Source organism: Panthera leo, chromosome B1 (assembly GCF_018350215.1).
Source record: "Panthera leo isolate Ple1 chromosome B1, P.leo_Ple1_pat1.1, whole genome shotgun sequence".
Taxonomy (NCBI): domain Eukaryota; kingdom Metazoa; phylum Chordata; class Mammalia; order Carnivora; family Felidae; genus Panthera; species Panthera leo.
In genome coordinates, this window is record NC_056682.1 from 20547013 (window position 1) to 20564117 (window position 17105).

General features: G+C 36.1%; 1 protein-coding gene across 18 annotated transcripts in view; it reads right to left on the reverse strand.

Moving 5' to 3' along the window:
- PCM1 (pericentriolar material 1) overlaps nt 1-17105 on the reverse strand; it is an 82221-nt gene that overhangs the window by 41620 nt on the left and 23496 nt on the right. For 9 of the 18 annotated variants that reach the window (XM_042934360.1, XM_042934362.1, XM_042934370.1 and 6 more), the window contains 15 exons: nt 16846-17023; nt 16603-16692; nt 14151-14260; nt 12458-12674; nt 10473-10671; nt 9130-9303; nt 8477-8634; nt 8126-8361; nt 6852-7006; nt 6583-6712; nt 5478-5618; nt 4785-4975; nt 2319-2522; nt 757-976; nt 506-651 (listed from right to left, as the gene is read on the reverse strand). In XM_042934360.1, the coding sequence (XP_042790294.1) occupies nt 506-651; nt 757-976; nt 2319-2522; nt 4785-4975; nt 5478-5618; nt 6583-6712; nt 6852-7006; nt 8126-8361; nt 8477-8634; nt 9130-9303; nt 10473-10671; nt 12458-12674; nt 14151-14260; nt 16603-16692; nt 16846-17023 (2549 nt within the window). The remainder of the gene's footprint in view (nt 1-505; nt 652-756; nt 977-2318; nt 2523-4784; nt 4976-5477; nt 5619-6582; nt 6713-6851; nt 7007-8125; nt 8362-8476; nt 8635-9129; nt 9304-10472; nt 10672-12457; nt 12675-14150; nt 14261-16602; nt 16693-16845; nt 17024-17105) is intronic. The other 9 variants (XM_042934374.1, XM_042934371.1, XM_042934369.1 and 6 more) reach the window with 2 other exon arrangements.

Consider the following 17105-nt stretch of genomic DNA (forward strand, 5'->3'; position numbering starts at 1 on the left):
AAGAAGCCAGTTAACTTCTAAGTCAGTTATATTATCTTCTGTTTAAAGTAGGTTTAAAGAAAATACATGTATAAAGTGATTCAAAACATGCAGCAGAAATGGCCTGTTTTGAGAGTGACAGCAAACATCTGCTTGTCCTGCAGGCTTACTTCAGTAACTTGGCCTTTGGAACAAGAAGTGCACTTGTCACTTCGATCAGACAGTAAGCAGAACTCTAAGAAATTGACAGATTTTTGATGCTGGAAGCTTCACAGAGGTATAATTTACATAGCATATAACTCACCTAATAGAAGCATAAAGTTGAATCCTACAAATTTTTAAAACCAAAAGTCTATGGTATTAAAAGGGAACATTGGGCAAGTCACTGTTTATAAAATCCTCAGGAACTGAAAATGTATGAGTATCCAGTTTTGCTCCTGCCCTTTTCTCCCAGAAGATAACTAGAAAACCCCTGCTCAGTTTTAGCATTTTCCATACAGATCTACTGCTTCTAATCACAGATTACCTTTGCACGTTATTCTGTTGCCACGTCAGCTGAGTATAGCACTGGTTCAACTGGTGCATTATAAGATGTACTTGAGGAGACGCAACATTGCTGGGCATGACACTGTAGGGACCCGTGAGAAGAGTTTGTAGCAGACAAGATAACGTCTGTGGAAAGAAAAAATGTCCTAACAGTTACTGATGACTTGAGAAAAAATGGGCAATGGTTTAGAAGCAAGGTATAAAAAATTTACTTTTGTAGTAAAACTTTACCTGCTGGTCTTGCATCAAAGTCTGACAAATATTGACACTGAAATCCAGTTGTTTCTTTAGCTGATTGATTTGTTCTTGCCATTGTTCTTTCTCCTCCACATAAGAGAGTTCCGACACCCAACGAAGGTTTTCTTGGCGCTGCATGCTGATATTCTGCTGTCTTGTTTTGGCTAAAGGACGATAATTTCCATCTGCTGAAAAAGGGCGACTGTTCTTCCACCTAACACAGATTTAAAGCATTAGGTCATCGTATGTAATTACTTGGTTTTTAAAATCTGGCAAAAAACTCCTGATACTGTGGTTCACAGAGCAGTATTTTCTTAAGATCCAAGTTTAAGTTCAAAGGACTCAAAAAGTATAGAAAATGAGGGGGAGGTTGAGGGAGGGAGAAAGGGAATGCCAGATTTCTAGCCTTGTGCAATTATCATTTGTAAGTTTTTTCCACTCTTTTTTTACTTAGGTTTTACACAGAAGTGTCCACAGAATCCTGTACTCTGCAAAATGAACATTTTATTACAAGCATGTTTCCACTCTTCATGCTTTAAACTTAGCCACATGACATTCCATCAAGTGGAACTACTTAACCATCTTTTATTCACGAAACATATTGTACTGTTAGAAATAACAATGTAATGGATATTTTGTTGACAGGACTTTGTCACCATCGATGATTTTTAGTTTTGCTTAATTCCCCCAAACAGGAGCAAAGATCAAAGCTTATGAATCTTGATCCAGTCTAGTTGGGATCTACCTTGGCAAAACTCTCACGGTACAATAAAAAATGTATTTGGTCTTTATCCCAGGTGCCTGGCATAGAGCTCCCAAACCCTAGGCATCTCCTGAGAGGTAGAAGGTCTTTGCTACTCATTCAACCATAGCTAATGACTCTTGGCAGGCACTAGATAGTTTCATGATAAGGGCGAGTCACTAAAAAATGAACTAGGTGTTTACAGGATTGGAACTTTCAGCCCCATCTTCAACTTCGAGAGACAGGAGGGGCTAAAGATTGAGTTTAATCAGCAATGGCCAATGAGTTAATCGATTGTGCCTATGTGACGAAACTGCCACAAAAAACCCTTAACAGCTGCTTAGAAGAGCTTCTGGGCTGGTGAACATATTGAAGTGCTGGGAAGGTGGCGCACCCAGAGGACATGGAAGCTCTGACCCCATGCCCCACCCATTCCTTGCCCTCTTTCATTTGGCTTTTCCTGACTTGCACCGTTTATAACAGGCAAGTAAACGTGCTTTTCTGAGTTCATGAGTTGTTCCAGCAAATTATGAAACCTAAATAGGGCTTGTGGGAACCCCCAAATTTTTAGCAAAGTCAGACAGAAGTGTGAGCACGTGGAGACTTGGGATTACAACTGGCATCTGAAATGAGGGCAATCTTGTGGGACTGAGCCCTTGACTTGTGGCATCTGCCCTAATTCTAAGTAGTTAGTGTCAGAAATGAAATGAATTGTAAGAACACCACGCTGGTTCAGAGAATCATAGAAGCACTTAGTGTCACAAAGATGTGAAACATCAGGAATTAAGCCAAAAGTTAAAACGGTGAAACTAACCTATTCTTAGCTTCTTTTACATTATAAGAGTTTTGATTCACACTGTTAGGAGGATACATTGAAAAGTTATCATTGGAACTGGCATCTTGCTCTTCTTCTTCCTCCTCTTCATCTGTCCGAACAATTCCTTCAGAAAGGTAACCATCTTCATCTCCTTCTTCATCTAGTGCACACTGAGTAGAACCTCCCCAAGTTGCCATTGTTCTAGAGATTAAGAGACAAAAAGAGACCATTCTAGAGATTAGCTAAATACGTTACCATCTACTATGTGCCACACATTGTACCATGTGTGTACATATACATATGTATACTTATATATAAGCATAGATGTACTGATCTATACAATTTCACTTAATCATAGTAATAAAATGGATGGTACTCTTTCCACTGCTGTTATACAGAATATGTTTACTCTGCCTTCCACAACACAATCCTTCAAATAAATTAAAATAGTAATCATAACCCTCTGAACATTCTTCCTAAACGCCCTTCAATTTTTAACTTGTCCTTGAGTGACAGTTTTCTAGATCAGAGCTGTCCAAAAGAACTTTCGGCAATAGTAGTAATGATCTATGTACGTGGATCCAATACAGTAAACACTAGGTATGCATGGCTAATGAGCATTTAAAATGTGGCTGGTGTGACTGAGAAAATGAGCTTTTTTTTTTTTTTTAATTAAAAAAAATTTTTTTTAGGGGCGCCTGGGTGGCTCAGTCGGTTAAGCGTCCGACTTCAGCTCAGGTCACGATCTCGCGGTCCGTGAGTTCGAGCCCCGTGTCGGGCTCTGGGCTGATGGCTCAGAGCCTGGAGCCTGCTTCCGATTCTGTGTCTCCCTCTCTCTCTGCCCCTCCCCTGTTCATGCTCTGTCTCTCTCTGTCTCAAAAATAAATAAAAACGTTAAAAAAAAAAATTTTTTTTTAAACATTTATTCATTTTTGAAAGACAGAGAGAGCACAAACAGGGGAGGGCTAGAGAGAGAGGGAGACAGAGAATCCGAAGCAGCTCCAGGCTCCAAGCTGTCAGCACAGAGCCTAACGCAGGGCTCGAACTCACAGACCACGAGATCGTGACCTGAGCCGAAGTTGGCCACTTAACTGACTAAGCCACCCAGGCACCCTTAATTTTTTTTTAATTTTAATAGGTATAGGCAATGCAGCAGCTGCCATACTGGAAAGCACAACTCTATATGTACTTTTTAATTTAAGTGTACTTATTTAGTTAGAGACAGAGAGAGAGAGAGAGAGAGAGAGGGAAACGCACACAGGGGAGGGTCAGAGAGAGAGGGTGAGAGACAGAATTCCAAGCAGGCTCTGCATTGTCAGCACAGAGCCCCACACGGAGCTCGAACTCATGAATCATGAGATTATGACCTGAGTGGAGATCAAGAATCAGATGCTTAACCAACTGAGCCACTCAAGCGCCCTGGAAAGCACAATTCTAGAGCCGTGGTTCCCAAATCTAGATGCTGATCAAAACTATCTAACTTTTCTGAAGTTTAGATGTGTGTTACTCACTCAGAACAGAAAAAAAACACTGTAGGTATAATTTGATAAATAAAGTACAGTTTGGGACTTCAAAATAGGAAAAGTTCTTCTAAGAGGAAGAGAATAAGGTTTGATGCAATGTTCCAGAAATGCCATCTGAGGATATCAAAAGGTTAGGTCCCAACAAACTTGAATTTCAAAATGCTAGCTCTGAGGGGCACCTGGGTGGCTCAGTTGGTTAAGCATCTGACTCTTGGTTTCCGCTCCAGTCGTGATCTCATGGTTCCTGAGCTTGAGCTCCGTGTGGGGCTCCACTCTGTGCAGAGCCTTCTTGGAATTCTCTCTCTCCCTCTCTCTCTACCCAGCCCCTGCTCACTCTCAAAAAATATATATATATGTATAATAATAAAATAAATTTAAAAATAAATAAATTTAAAAATAAATAAATAGAAAATGTTGACTCTGAATACTCCTATATAGATAACTAACCAATCTTACAGATGGCCAATTTTTAAGAAATATTCTAAATATGGAGATTTCAAATGTAAACCCTAAAATCTAAATGTTTCATGTAATAAAACCTTTCCTAACTAATCATTAGGAAATTTACAGACAGGAGATTTTTAAGAAAAAAACATGCTCATTTCTGGCCTGATAGGTAAGTACTATAAAGTAACAAACATTTTGCTTTTTTAAGCTTAAAACATAACTAAGAAAATACGGCTTATATACTCAAGAAAATCTGTATCACCATTTGATCAAGTGCCTTAGTTATTAAAAAAAAAAAAAAAAAAGAAAAGAGGTGATGCTGTGAGAAGTTAGAACAGGAAACAGCTGGATTTAGTTAAATTGAACCACTAAGGTGATGCTCAAACACTAGCCTCCAGGAAACAGCAGATGTGTGCTGAGAGGGGAAATGAAGCTGCCCATCCTACATGCCTTAGGTAGGTAGTGTTAAGAAAAAGACTGAAACATCGCTTACTTTTCCGTTCTACTCTGCTGAGGCGTACACAGGTTCTCAGATCCATCACTTCTCAATGAAATAGCCACTGGAGATGTAGTTTCAGCTAGACCTTGCCTCCTCTGATGTTCAGCCATCAGAGCTTCAAGCTGCTTTCTTCTCTGTCTTAGCTCTTCCCTTAACATCTCATGTCTTCGCATCTCTGACCACAGCTGTTATTTAAAGTCAGTCAAGTTAGTATAATATACTTGGATTTGTTTTAGCCTTAAAGAATGTAAGACAAAGAGTTCTGTTCTCCCTCTATCCTTTTTACACTAAGATATCCACAGTTAAAATAATATTTTTGTGATAAGAAAAAACGAGGCAATTAATTCTTAATAAAAACAAGTAGTAGCCAAATACACTGCGTCAACTATTTAGAGAAAGTTATGATGTTTTCTACAAATCACACACAAACAAAATGGAAAAGAATAGGTCTTTCTAACAGAAATGATTAGTGTTCATTGTAACTACCCCTTAAACACAATTCAGCCAAATATTTGCTAATAAAGAACAAGACTATTTTGAAAAGATCCCAACTTAATGACTTTGGGAAGGAAAAAAAACACTAAAAGACAAAACAGGCTGCATTTAAAAACATGTTCCACAGATACTCAGTTTTCCTTCTTTAAGATGTGATGTAAGACTCAGGAACAACAGTACAATATACAATACCTCATTATCTACTACTGAAGGATCTTCAGGCTCAAAACCAGATTTGCTTGTACTGGTTTCATTTCCATTAACAGCTGGGGTTGAAGTAACAGCTGGGATATATTTTTTTGTGGGACAATTACCCGCACTAGTGGCTGACAGCTAAAAAAGGATTAGTAAAAACTATTATGAGGAATTAAAGCAACTGTGTTAATTTCATAAAAGCAGTTATTTCACCATTTCACTGGGGCTCTAATTCTGTCTTTAACTTGTCATTACCAGACCTCAATTGACATCTTGATCCAAAGAAAACCTGACATAAGAAAACAAAGATGAAAACACAGGATAAAGCTAAAGACTAGCAGCCAACTCTCAGGAACAACAGAGACAAGAAGGATAAAATGTTACCATGGAAAATTTCAAATACTCAACCCAACTCTGATATGCATCCCTCTGGATATTATTTAGACTATGGAGAAGGGAAAAAGGATTAGATAAGGTAGAAGAGGTTAGGAGAAACATAATTTGATGTTTCCCTTTCACTGAAAACAAAACCTGACTGAAGAATAAAGGTAACCAAAACATTTTAAGAAAAATCTCAAAAAGAACTGGTGTTCCCTTCCTGTATCAACCTCATTCCCACTCCTGATTACGTGACATGGTCAAAGTTTGCTTATTCTCCGTTCTAGTTCAAAGATCCATACATACAGTACTATTTAATATGCAAACTACAGATAAAATATTTTAATTGATTTCCTTAGATAATTCATGATGGTTTAAGGGCCTTCTTATATAATTTTAGGCCAATACAAGATGGAAACGCTACTCCCTTAAAGGCAAAGCTCAAACCAGAATGTTTTAATATAATAGTTATTAATACTTATGTTCTGAATCTAAAGCTGCCTAGTCCAAGTGAAAAGATCAAAGTAACAAAGTCAACTCCTATATGCTATCTTTCACAGTGTAAATGTAGTTCCCTAACCTCTTTCATAAGTTCATCCATTTCATTAATCATAAAACTGATACAAACGTTATCACGTCAGTACTAGAAAAAGAGTACTTTAAATGACATTAGGTTTTAAATATCTTTTTTTCAAACAAATGGGAAAAAAAAGTTCCTAATTACCTGTAGGTCAGGACATGCCTTTTGCAATGCTTGAATTTTCTCTTGAATCCCAATCAGCTTCCTTCTTTCTTCCTGCAAATGTTTGAGCTCTCTCTGTTGCTGCTGTAGTTTAGCCTCATAAAATTTCTCTCTATAATTAAATTAACATTATCATATTTGCAGACTCCAATAAATCTTATAACATTAAGCATGATCTAATACAGTACCCATTCGAGTGTATATAAAAAGCACTCAATTTTTATTAAATGAAGGCCATGAGCTTAACATACCTTGCCTTTTCATTTATTCCAGCATCTTTCTGTGTTTTATTGGTATTTCCTCTAGTGTTATTTGCATTCTGTTTGTTGCCTTCTTCTGCTGGGTAGAAATCATCCAAATTTGAAGTATTGGCAGAGATAACCCCTTGATCTGTTGCATCATCATCCTAAAAAAAAAGAAAATAATTAAATTAAAATAATCTTGATATCTAAAGACATTGTCCAATGCATACCTTAAGTACCACTATTCCGTAAAATTTATGTAACATAAAAAGGAGTAGATTAATAAGTACATGATTTTTTGAGAGCACTGAAGTTCATCCTCTACCAATGGCAGGAAAAGAAGTACTAAGACAACAACAAAAAGGTACATTTATAATCTGAATTGCCAATTACCCAATAATGACAAATATTAAGTTGCCTTTTCTTATTTTGACCAGATACAGAGCTATCAAAGAAAAGCTTTGTAAAGAATATGAAAAAGATCAAAAACACACTATTGGATCTGGGAACTCTTGATATTAAATAATTTTTCTTAAAATGTAATTTTTACATTAACAATTTCAAATAATCAATGTCTACTGTCACTTGCTTAAAATTTCCTATTCTCTCACTTTAGTCTTCAGTTTGCCAAACCGGTGCCAGTAGCTCATAATACAAAAACTAATGAGAATATCTCACATCTGTCCTAACTACTGGAAAAACAACTAAAGTTTTTACCTTCCTAATAGTAGGTCCACATCTACTGTTTACATTAATGTACTTATTAAGGTGCTGAGGGGGGGGGGTGGTTTCTGGGGAGTGAACTACTACATTTTCTTAAAAAACATTTAATTCTACATAATTTTATATTTACTCATGCTTTCTCTGAAGACCTCAACTGAAACTTTAACCTTTGGAAACATCGTTTTAATAAAACCTTAAAGAGTTAGTGGTGACTCTTAATTATAACACTGGTTAGCCAATTTTAAGTTTGTAAATGGGTATTATTTGGTCTTCTTATTTATCTAAAAACCTAATTCATTACTAGTATGGATAAGAAACTGCAAAGAAACTGAGTTCAGACACAAGAATAGAGAGGCTGCATGAGGCCTTTCCACATAATAAATAGAAAAATTAAAGTTCAAGAAAAAATACAAAACTGCCGTAAGTTATAGAAGGCCATGAGAGGGTGCCTGAACAACTGAATGATATCAACTCCAACACTAAAAGAAAGTAAATGACTCAAGAATTATTTCAAGAATTATTGTTTTGACACACAGTTCTTTCAGTCAAGCAGTATTTACCTGTACCATAGCAACAAGATCTTGTAACTGTCTAAGTTTCTGTTTTGCAGCCATAAGTCTATTGATCTTCTGTTCAAATTCAGCATCTTCTGGAGCCTCATCAACCAGACTGCTCCTATGACTAGTTAATGAAGCCCCACTGACTCCCTCATCTTCTGCTTCTTCCTCCTCTTCCTCATCATCTTCACCTTGTGCAACATGAATCCCCTGTTCTCCTTCTCTATTATAGTGACAATCTGTTGGAAGCATGTATAATTAAAATCAGTAATTTAACTTAAGAACAGTACTAATGAAATAAAATACACTTAGAAAAAACAGTATGTCAAAGTTATCATCAGTAGTCAATCATACCTAAAGAAGGAGGCATGTTTAGAGCCCTTATGTTGGTAGCAGATCTGTTGTTAATTTCACAATTAGAATTGCCTGATCTCCCCTCTCTATTATTAGAAACACACTGTGCATTAGAATTACTATTTACTTCATTCCAAGTGGCAGCTACTTGTGGATTTCTAAAAGAAAGAAAACAGCCTGATGTTATTTATTTAAATAAATAAATAAATAAATAAATAAATTTTCCAAGTTTTAGAACTGCTGATAAAATAATTCCAAACTAAGATCATCACTGGCTATTATTCCATTTAAACTCATACTGTGAATAACTGGCTCTTGCATTTCATAAACTTCTATTAGGAAATTTAAAAAGAAAACATCCAGAAAATCAAAATTATACCTAAAAATAAAGAGGTAGGAAAATGTTAAGATACTTCTTATGGTTTACCTGCATTTGATCTAACAGCAAATTTACTAAACTACTGTACTCCATGCTTCTCTATTTGTTTATCTTTACAGGGCAAGTAAGATTATACTGGCCAAAATAGTAGACTTAAGCAGACTTACAGGAGAAAAGCTTAAATAAAAAGCAAATAGCACTCTTTTGAGGGTTTTTTGTTGCATATCAGAAATATCCAAGTAGAAGGAACATGTTAGAAAAACAAAATTGTTACCGAAGGTTAGTAACAGGCTCAGAGTTTTCATGTTCAGAATCATACTCTGACTCTTCAGTTTCTTCATCTTTTGTGTTTTCATTTACAGCATCTGTCATCATATCTGATGTTTGTTCATAATAATGAACTAATTCTCTTAGTTCATTCAATCTCTTTCGAACTTCATTTAACTTCCTGATAAACAAAATATAAAATATACATATATATACATATATATATATACAATAAAATACCCATTTCAGCAAAACAAAGCATGCAGTATTCTCGTATACAAGCAGCCAATACAAACAAAATTTAGCCCTAGTCAAACATCCAGGGGGCGTGACTATAAAGTAATGAACTTAATTTCAAGGATACCTTTCTTAACTCAATATCTCACCACTCTATTTTCTAATGTCACGTTAGGGACAAAAGCTTTAAAACAAAAACTTTCAATGGGGCATCTGGGTGGCTCAGTCGGTTAAGCATCCAACTTCGGCTCAGGTCATGATTTCACAGTTGGGTGGGTTCGAGCCCCACGTCAGGCTCTGTGCTGGCAGCTCAGAGCCTAGAGCCTGCTTCAGATTCTGTCTCCCTCTCTCTTTGCCCCTCCCCGACTCATGCTGTTTGTCTCTGTCTCAAAAATAAACAAACATTAAAAAAAAATTTTTTTCAAGTGTTCACTTGAAGCAGATTTGGTTTCTGAATCAATAGTGAAGTAGTAAGTATTCAATTCAAATACTACTTCTCAGGCAAATCAGTGATGTAGGCATTACGAAGCATTTATAGAAGGCTCCTGATTTGAAACATATAGAGATCTATACAGTGTATAATAGGTTTACCCAAATTATTAAATTTGTAGAGTTTCCATTAAGTGCCAGAAACTAGGCCAATGTTTTTTAATGTGTAAAATACCTTTATGAATAGGTATATTATTATCCTTATTTTGCAGATGAAGAAACAGAGGCTTAATGAGTATAAGTTATTTGTCCATGGTCACACAGCCTTCCTTGTGAGGTATAATTTCAAGGCTTTCTGATTCTAGAGCCTGAACTCTGAATTTAGAATCATTTGAATATTAAAACATTTTAATGTAATACCAGCTATTTCTAATCTTTTAGGTGGAAAATGGGAATGCATTAGCTCACAAAAATTATCTGTATTACAATGTCACATTTCTCTTGGACAACTCAAAGAATGCAGTATCACACACACAGTTTCTACCACCTCTTAACAATTCTAATTTATCATAATAAATAAATTCAGTTTTTCTAGAATTTTCAACAATTCAAGAAAAAAACCCATAATTTATCTCCATTATTCAATTCTAATCTATGTAAACAATGTTTGTAAAAATGTTTTACTGGAGTTTTTCGGTTGGATTCAGATGTCCTTCATTTTCACTCTCATTCTGAGCAGCTAGAGAAGCAACAGGATAAGGAACAGATGACGTGAGGCTACTGGCTTCTCCACTGACTGGTGCTAAGCCGGTGGGGGCAGAGGGAGCCACAGCCGTGCTTCTCTGATCCACACTTCTCTGTGGAGAAGCTGAGGAAGGCACAACTAACAAACAAACAAAAGATCAGCTACCATAAATAAACAAATACGGCATCAAGTAACAGTTGGCTTACATATGAAAATAAAAACTAAATATCATTAACATCTTAAATTCTGCAGATTTCAATTTTAGGAACTTCAGGACAGAGCAACCAGGCCACTTGTTCATTAACATGTTCCTAACCAAACACCACAAACTTAAAACAGCAAGAAAACAGTAAGGAAAGACAAGGTGGAAATCGACAAGAATTAGGATACTCCACTTTAAAAAGTAACCAGTATACTCTCCTGATAAACCGGATTCTAGGTTAAAGTGACTGTAGTACCTTCATACCATGAAATACAGACCAGCAATAAAATTTTCTAATTAGATGATGGCTAACCTTCTATAGTCCTTGAACTATTATGTTAATTACTTTTCTGTCCACCTGGACCAAAGATACCTTATGCCTTTAAGGGCAATGAATGAAGATTAAGAATCTTTGCACTTTTCTATCTCCATCACTTCAAAACTATTGTCATTTATCTTTCTCACAGGGATGACCATCATTATTTGTTGCTCACATTATCAACTGCTACAGCTGGTTTCCAGCAGTCTCTTCGCTCTATTCCTTAACTGTTCTATCTTTTGCTGCTGCTTTCACAGTTTCCCAGTGTGAAAAAAAAATCACTTTTTAAGAGTCATCAGTAGGCAGAGTGCTACTTTTTTAATGTATATAAAACTGACTACAAGGCCTTGAGTACAACTTTCAAAGTTTAAATTTTTCTTAGTTGTGTTCATCTGTATAGGAAGGATAAGCATTGGGATTAGATTATACTCTGGAAAAGGAGAGACCGGCAAAGGTTAGGGAAAAGAAAGGAGGATGTTTCAGGCAGAAATGCATGTGGCGGGGGGGGGGGGGGGGGGGGGGGGGGGGGACAGCAGACAAATAGGAGGTGGGTAAAAAATAAGGAACAGGGACTCCAGAGATGTTTCTTCTATCCCTGTCTTTAGTAAAGAGCAGCAGGAATGCTGAATGATGACCAGCTGGTGTTGGTCCTACTAATAATCAGTTTCTCTTGCTAGAGCTCCTATTACTGACTGTTTTTAGGTAAGAGAAAGGGACCAGGCTTGAGAAGGTGTCAAGACAGCAACTGAGGACTATTTGAGAGGGGCCGAGTAAGACATCTGTGGAGCAGAAAAGTGGTTCCCATAGTATAACTAGTTCAACTATGCTCTTCCTACTATACCCACTTAAGATGACTGTTTATATATTTCAAAAAAGTTACCAAGTTTTTATAGGTTATATAGCCTGTAAGTTATAAACTATGTAAGTTATACGTTTTCTGCACTAAACCCTATGTACTACATAAGTTTTTCGTGTCTCATTTTTTTGGTATACTTTATAAATCTGTTTCGTAGTTTTTAAATCAAAGTACTAATTTGGATTAGTGTTCCTTCAAAGGAAAATGTGAATATGCTAAAAAATCCAGTATATGTCCAAGTATCTAATAGTTACCTTCTCTTTTTGTTTCCCCCAAATCAAAATCCTACCAATTTTTCAAAGCCCAACTTTATTCTTTCCCTTTACTGAATTATAGAACACATCGACCATCTATCTTGTTATCATCACAGATTGCCTTGCAACTTAAAAACTTTCCCCATGCAAGTCCTATCTCCCCTCAAATACTGTCATTTTCTTGAGGAACTATGAGTACATTCGTTCACCAGGTATTTACTAAATAACTATCAGATGCCAGCACATACACTCATGGGTCTTCCACCTATCCTTGCTGAACCAGATTTACTTACATGAGGAGTTGTTCAGATGCTGATCTCGAAGTGTATGAAGTTCTCCAAGCAGTTTGTCCATTTTTTGTTTCTTTTCCTGTAATACTCTCATTTTGCTAAAAAGCTGTACTTTCTCATCAGGTAAGTGTTCTGAAACAGATGGATTCCTGCTCTGGGAAACCTCCCTAGTTAATGAAAGACTTTCTGCCTGTCTTCTGTTGTCTGGAACAGTTGGAGGCTTATTTAAAAATAAAAAAGAAGAAGAAGAAGACCAAAGCAATTAAAGGTGTCATTCTCATTTTAAAAAAGCATAAACATTCTTTCTAAAAAGTGATAAATATTTGCCGAGATTGTGCTGGTGGGTAAGTATATGCCTTTCCATACTATTTTCCCGATGTGCCACTGTAACATATATATGGTTTTATGGACACACATAACTAAATTAAGGCTAGAAATGTCATACGTTATATGAACTTACAAAAATCTCATTTTCTCTCTTGCCATCTTTTTGGAATCCCCATCATGAACTTTAATATCTGAACCTATCAGTTTTTCCTACCACTTCTTTCCACTAAGGCTTGGGAAATCATAAAATGAATAAGCCACCATTAAGCTTAAATTTTAACTTCTGCTACATTTGCATCAATTTTTTTAAGAGAAATATAAGATTACAGATATAGCTAAAGCTCTAGACATACCAACCCCCAATCTCATTACTCTCTCCAGATATAAACACAATCTCGAATTAGGTTTCTACCATCCTCACATATGTTTACATTTTATTACACCTACAGAAAATATACATCCTTTATGCATTTTTACACCTCAGCCAAGTGGTACCCTTCTTAAACTCGCATTTTTCATTTATTAACTCTGGCTCATTTATTGTAACTGGTTATAGGATTTAACTCTATGCATATATTATAGTTTATTAATCCATTTTCATGTTTATGGACATTTAGATTGTTTCTAGTTTTTTGCTATTAACAAATTGTTGCCATGAACACTCTTATATATATCTCCTTGTGAACACATGAAGAATCTAAGATGGGGCACTGCAGGGTCACCAGAAAAATTGACTGCTCAATCATTCTTGAAAGTACTGGACCATATTCATTTATTGTCATCAGGTCAGCCGATAGGAGACACTTCGTCTTCATACTCAATTCCAGGGAAGAGGTAATATTAATTCACCCTTTCTTACTCAAGGCCCATAAACTGAAATGGTGTATTTATATCATTATTTACAAGTCATTAAATTATAACTTAATAACTCTGAAATTAAACTTAGGAACTTTCTTCAAAATTGTTAGTAAAGTATCATAAAGGCACAGATTCAGATATAACTTAAGTTTTAGAGGTTATGACCATTAGAATATTTGAGAGGAAAAAAGAACATATTATCTAGTAGCACAGAGGGAGAAAATTTCACTTATCACTACATTCAAGGCAGGTTTTCCTCTAATTTAGTGTTTCTCACAGTATAGCCCCCAGACTACCAGCAGTAGAATCACATGGTGGGAAAGCCCACCTCAAATGAATGAGTCATACACACTTTTGGAGGTGAGGGGAACCCAATGACTAGAAAACTACTTTTTTTTTTTTTTTTTTTTTTAATAATCGTAACAGGTGAATTTACGCTCAGTGAAATTTGGGAACCACTAGTTTAATTAATGTAATTTTAAACTCAACTATACTAAAAAAATTAAGTTACCTGAGAATCACGAAGCTGATTATGAAAACGTTGAATTAAGTCATTCAATTCCTCGTTTAGTTCAGACGTGATACTAACTCCAGATAGGCTACCTGCTGTTTCTGTTACAACTGGAAAGAAAATTAACAACTATTCACTAAACCAAATAAATTAAATTTTAATTTAATTTAAAAGTTCAATTTGAGAAGCTAAATATAAATTCTGAGAGAAAAACAGGAATTAAAAAAAAAATCTAACCTAATTTATAACTAGTTAACTCTCAGATTTATCTCCCAACCAATCATTTTAATAAAAATTTCCATCTAACCTGAAAACAAAAAGACCCAGAAAACTCCAGTATAGTGGTTCATCTTTTTCTACTCCATCATTCAAGGAGAAACACTGCTACATCCCAATTAAGAATAGTGACTCAAAGGAGTAGGGAGAGGACAGGCCAATCAGATTGGGATGGGGGACTGGCAGGGAAAGTGGTTAATCTGAAAAAGCACAGCTAATACAGTCAGGTCTCAATCCCTACCTCCCCAGACAGAATCAATGATCTAATACAGGGCTGGCAAACATTTCATAAAGATTCAGATGGCACATATGTTAGGCTTTGTGGAAATACAGTTTTTGTCTCAACTACACAATTCTGCCACTGCAGGGAAAAAACAACCACAGACAATAAATACATAAATAGACACAGATATGTTCCATGAAACTTTATTTTATAGAGTGGGTCAAATCCAGCTGGCCATAGCTTGCTGACCCGTGCGACAGAACAGGTAATTTACTGATGTTGTTGCTTAGGACGCAACTAACTGCAAGACCATGGTTCTTACCTTCCTATGGCAATATTCCTGAGGCAGTATTCAGATGATAATTTTGATAACAGTCACTGTTCTACTACCAACCACTCCATGCTCATCCTTTCTATCTCTAAGAGAGACACTGGCTATAAACTGTTTCTGTTCTGTTCTAAAGGAAAATACTAGCTTTCTCAATGAGAAATTAGAATTTCAGGGTTAAATAGAATCCCAAGTATCTAGTGCAAACTCTATTTTGAAAACAATGAAATTACAGTATAGGTAACTGACACACACTCAACTAACACACACCCACTAGTTCAGTAAAGAACAATTCTTTCCCATAACAATTACTTTGACTTGCTTACATACCAGAAGATTAAATATTACCATTCTGGTTTTTCATACAAGAAGCAATGTTTAAAAATTACTAAAATTATTTTTGAAATAGTATGTAAAAAAAGTTTACTCTTAAACTCCTGTTCATTCTACTCCTGGTGCCTGCCTCATAGTACACTTTAAAGAAAAAGAAATAAGTTCATATATTCAGAAAAAGACCCCTGACCTAGAATTCAAGAGATCTGATTTTACTAATATTCCATGTAAGTGTAAGCAAGTCACAAACTCTGTTAGAGCCGCTTCTCTACAACATGAGCCTAAGAAATAAATGCTCTGGTGACTAACACACAATTTCGTGATAATTAAATGAGATGATGTGAATGTAACTATGTGAAATAACATAAGTATCACAGGCAAGTCTCTGAAATCTAAAACTTGAAAAATATTTAAACTATTTAGAACATTAGTCATTAGCCTTTACCTGGTATTAGTCATCGTTTAAATATTGTTTTATTCTAAATTATCTATTTCCTAAAATATGAATGTAAAAGCTAATGATACTCTGAACTTTACAAGAGAAAAATGGGTTCAAAATGCATATTAATTATTATATACTACACTACATATATGATACACAATTATGTAATTATTACAAAGGAGTAAGTTACTTGCGAGTCATGATGTTCCTTATGAAAATGCAAAATTAAATTATGTATAACAGTGATCAGAGGGCTCAGCCACTGGGCTAGGTATGGATAGCAGCATAAAATGAGTAATAACAGGATGACCTCAGTGAAGACCTAACATAGAAGAGCCCACAGGAAATAAATTATTAGACTGGGATGACAGACTAGAAAATATCCCTTAGTTTTACTGAGTTTTAACAGGTAACAAGTGGTTTTCAACATAATGAGAAACTCAAGAGGTTCGAAGATGATGAAACAAACTATAAAATTAGACTCCACACTAAAGAATTCAACACAATTTCCACCTAAATGATAGATACATGGCTGTGACAGAAGGGAAAATGAAAAAAACATTTCTGAGTCTCAGGAAGACTATACAGGATATAAATTCAGTAAAAAGGAACTAGTGCACACTACTGGGTATCTAACTGAAATAACAGAGCTACTGCTAACATCAGAAGCTAAAGAAGTTCTTCAGATTTATTCACTGCCTCACTTTTAGGGTTGTGACCTTTCCTAGGGAGACAAGAAAAGTATGGCAATCCCAGGTGAATAAAGTACAACAGGTGGAAAAAAAAACAACCCATCAAGAGCCCTATTAGTGTGAGGTACAAAAACAGAACTGCAGCCTGTCCCTTTTACCTCTTGAGGGTGCTCTCTGATGAAAAGGAGAGCAGGCTGGCTGTGGGCCTGGTACAGTATGACGGCCAGGAGCTGTCCCTGCAGCCTTTTCTGCATAACCAGAGAAAGCACAGGACAGGGTAAGCCTCGTATGTAGGTTTATAGTCAACAATCAAGATCTGGTTATCTAATAACCAGCATCCACCTTGCAAGACCATTATTAACCGAGCCTTGCTTTTATCAACATGCTAGCCTGCAGCATACCAGAATCATCCATCACAGCGATAGCTTGCTCGGCTTTGTGCTGCAGAGCGAGAAGAGCAGCCTGTCGTCCCTGCAGGGCTCGCAGCTGCTCCTGCTGCTGTAACATCCTTTTTAATAAGTCATGCTGTTTCTTCAAATTTTCTATCTCTTCCATAGGTTCCTGCTGAGGATCTCTGGCCTGGAAAATAAGATCAACAATACTTGTATCTGATTATTAAAATTCATGTTCCTGTTTCAACTACTAATGGCAAAGTACATAC